The sequence below is a fragment of the Asparagus officinalis genome, chromosome 5 (assembly GCF_001876935.1).
Source record: "Asparagus officinalis chromosome 5, Aspof.V1, whole genome shotgun sequence".
In the NCBI taxonomy this organism is placed as follows: domain Eukaryota; kingdom Viridiplantae; phylum Streptophyta; class Magnoliopsida; order Asparagales; family Asparagaceae; genus Asparagus; species Asparagus officinalis.
The window spans coordinates 2,033,840-2,034,598 of NC_033798.1; the positions used below are offsets into that span (position 1 = coordinate 2,033,840).

The following is a 759-nucleotide window of genomic DNA, read 5'->3' on the forward strand; positions in this document are numbered from 1 at the left end:
AACTTGTCCATACCCTTTTCAAATAAAGACATGTCAAAACTAGAAAAAGGTTGGTTAGATTACTCTATCCGTTAACACCATTATGAGAATTTCAACAGTTCAGAGGGATTTAGTATAAAATTTGAAAAGTTCAGGGTTCTTTTTTTGATTTATAAATGTCAGAAGTGTTTTATTTGAAGAGAAACGAGATAAGCTTAACCCTGCAATAACATAAAATGTCAGAGTTATAAGGAGATATCGTATATAACCTTATTATAAGCAAGAGCAATTGATACAGCACCTCTCATCAGCCCAGCCCACCATATAACAACCTGTGCGTCAAGGGGAAGGAGTTAGTGTGAGATTTTTGAGTCAATTAACTACAGAAGAAATAAATCAAAGCACCGAAACCAACTTGCTGCTTGAAGACGATCTTCTCACTCGAAGACTTCTTAGCCAAGTTGGACAAGAAAGAAAGTGGGAAGACAAAAGCAGCTCTGCCTACAAGAACCAATCCTAGAAGGATCGCACTAACACCAATAGATTTACCTGGACTGCATAGAGTAAACAATTTGCTCGAGTTACCAATCAATCAATTATTAAAAGTAATCAAACTTTAGAAGTTAAGAATGATGAGCTATTATGAGTTAAAGCAAACTGAAGTACAGCCAAAACAGGAAACATTGCAGAAGGCCCCTACCCCCAACTATAAGTTCAGGAGCGCTTATCACCCCTGAACTATTTTAGCATCACTTATCACCCCTGAATTCAGATTTTGAG

At 36.9% G+C, this 759-nt stretch overlaps 1 protein-coding gene across 1 annotated transcript in view; it reads right to left on the reverse strand.

Moving 5' to 3' along the window:
* The window catches only part of LOC109843070 (sodium/hydrogen exchanger 2-like), a 19,506-nt gene that overhangs the window by 2,959 nt on the left and 15,788 nt on the right, over positions 1–759 (reverse strand). Inside the window, exons 11-12 of the mRNA XM_020412002.1 lie at positions 395–533; positions 249–311 (exon numbers count right to left, since the gene is read on the reverse strand). Of these exons, the coding sequence (XP_020267591.1) occupies positions 249–311; positions 395–533 (202 nt within the window). The remainder of the gene's footprint in view (positions 1–248; positions 312–394; positions 534–759) is intronic.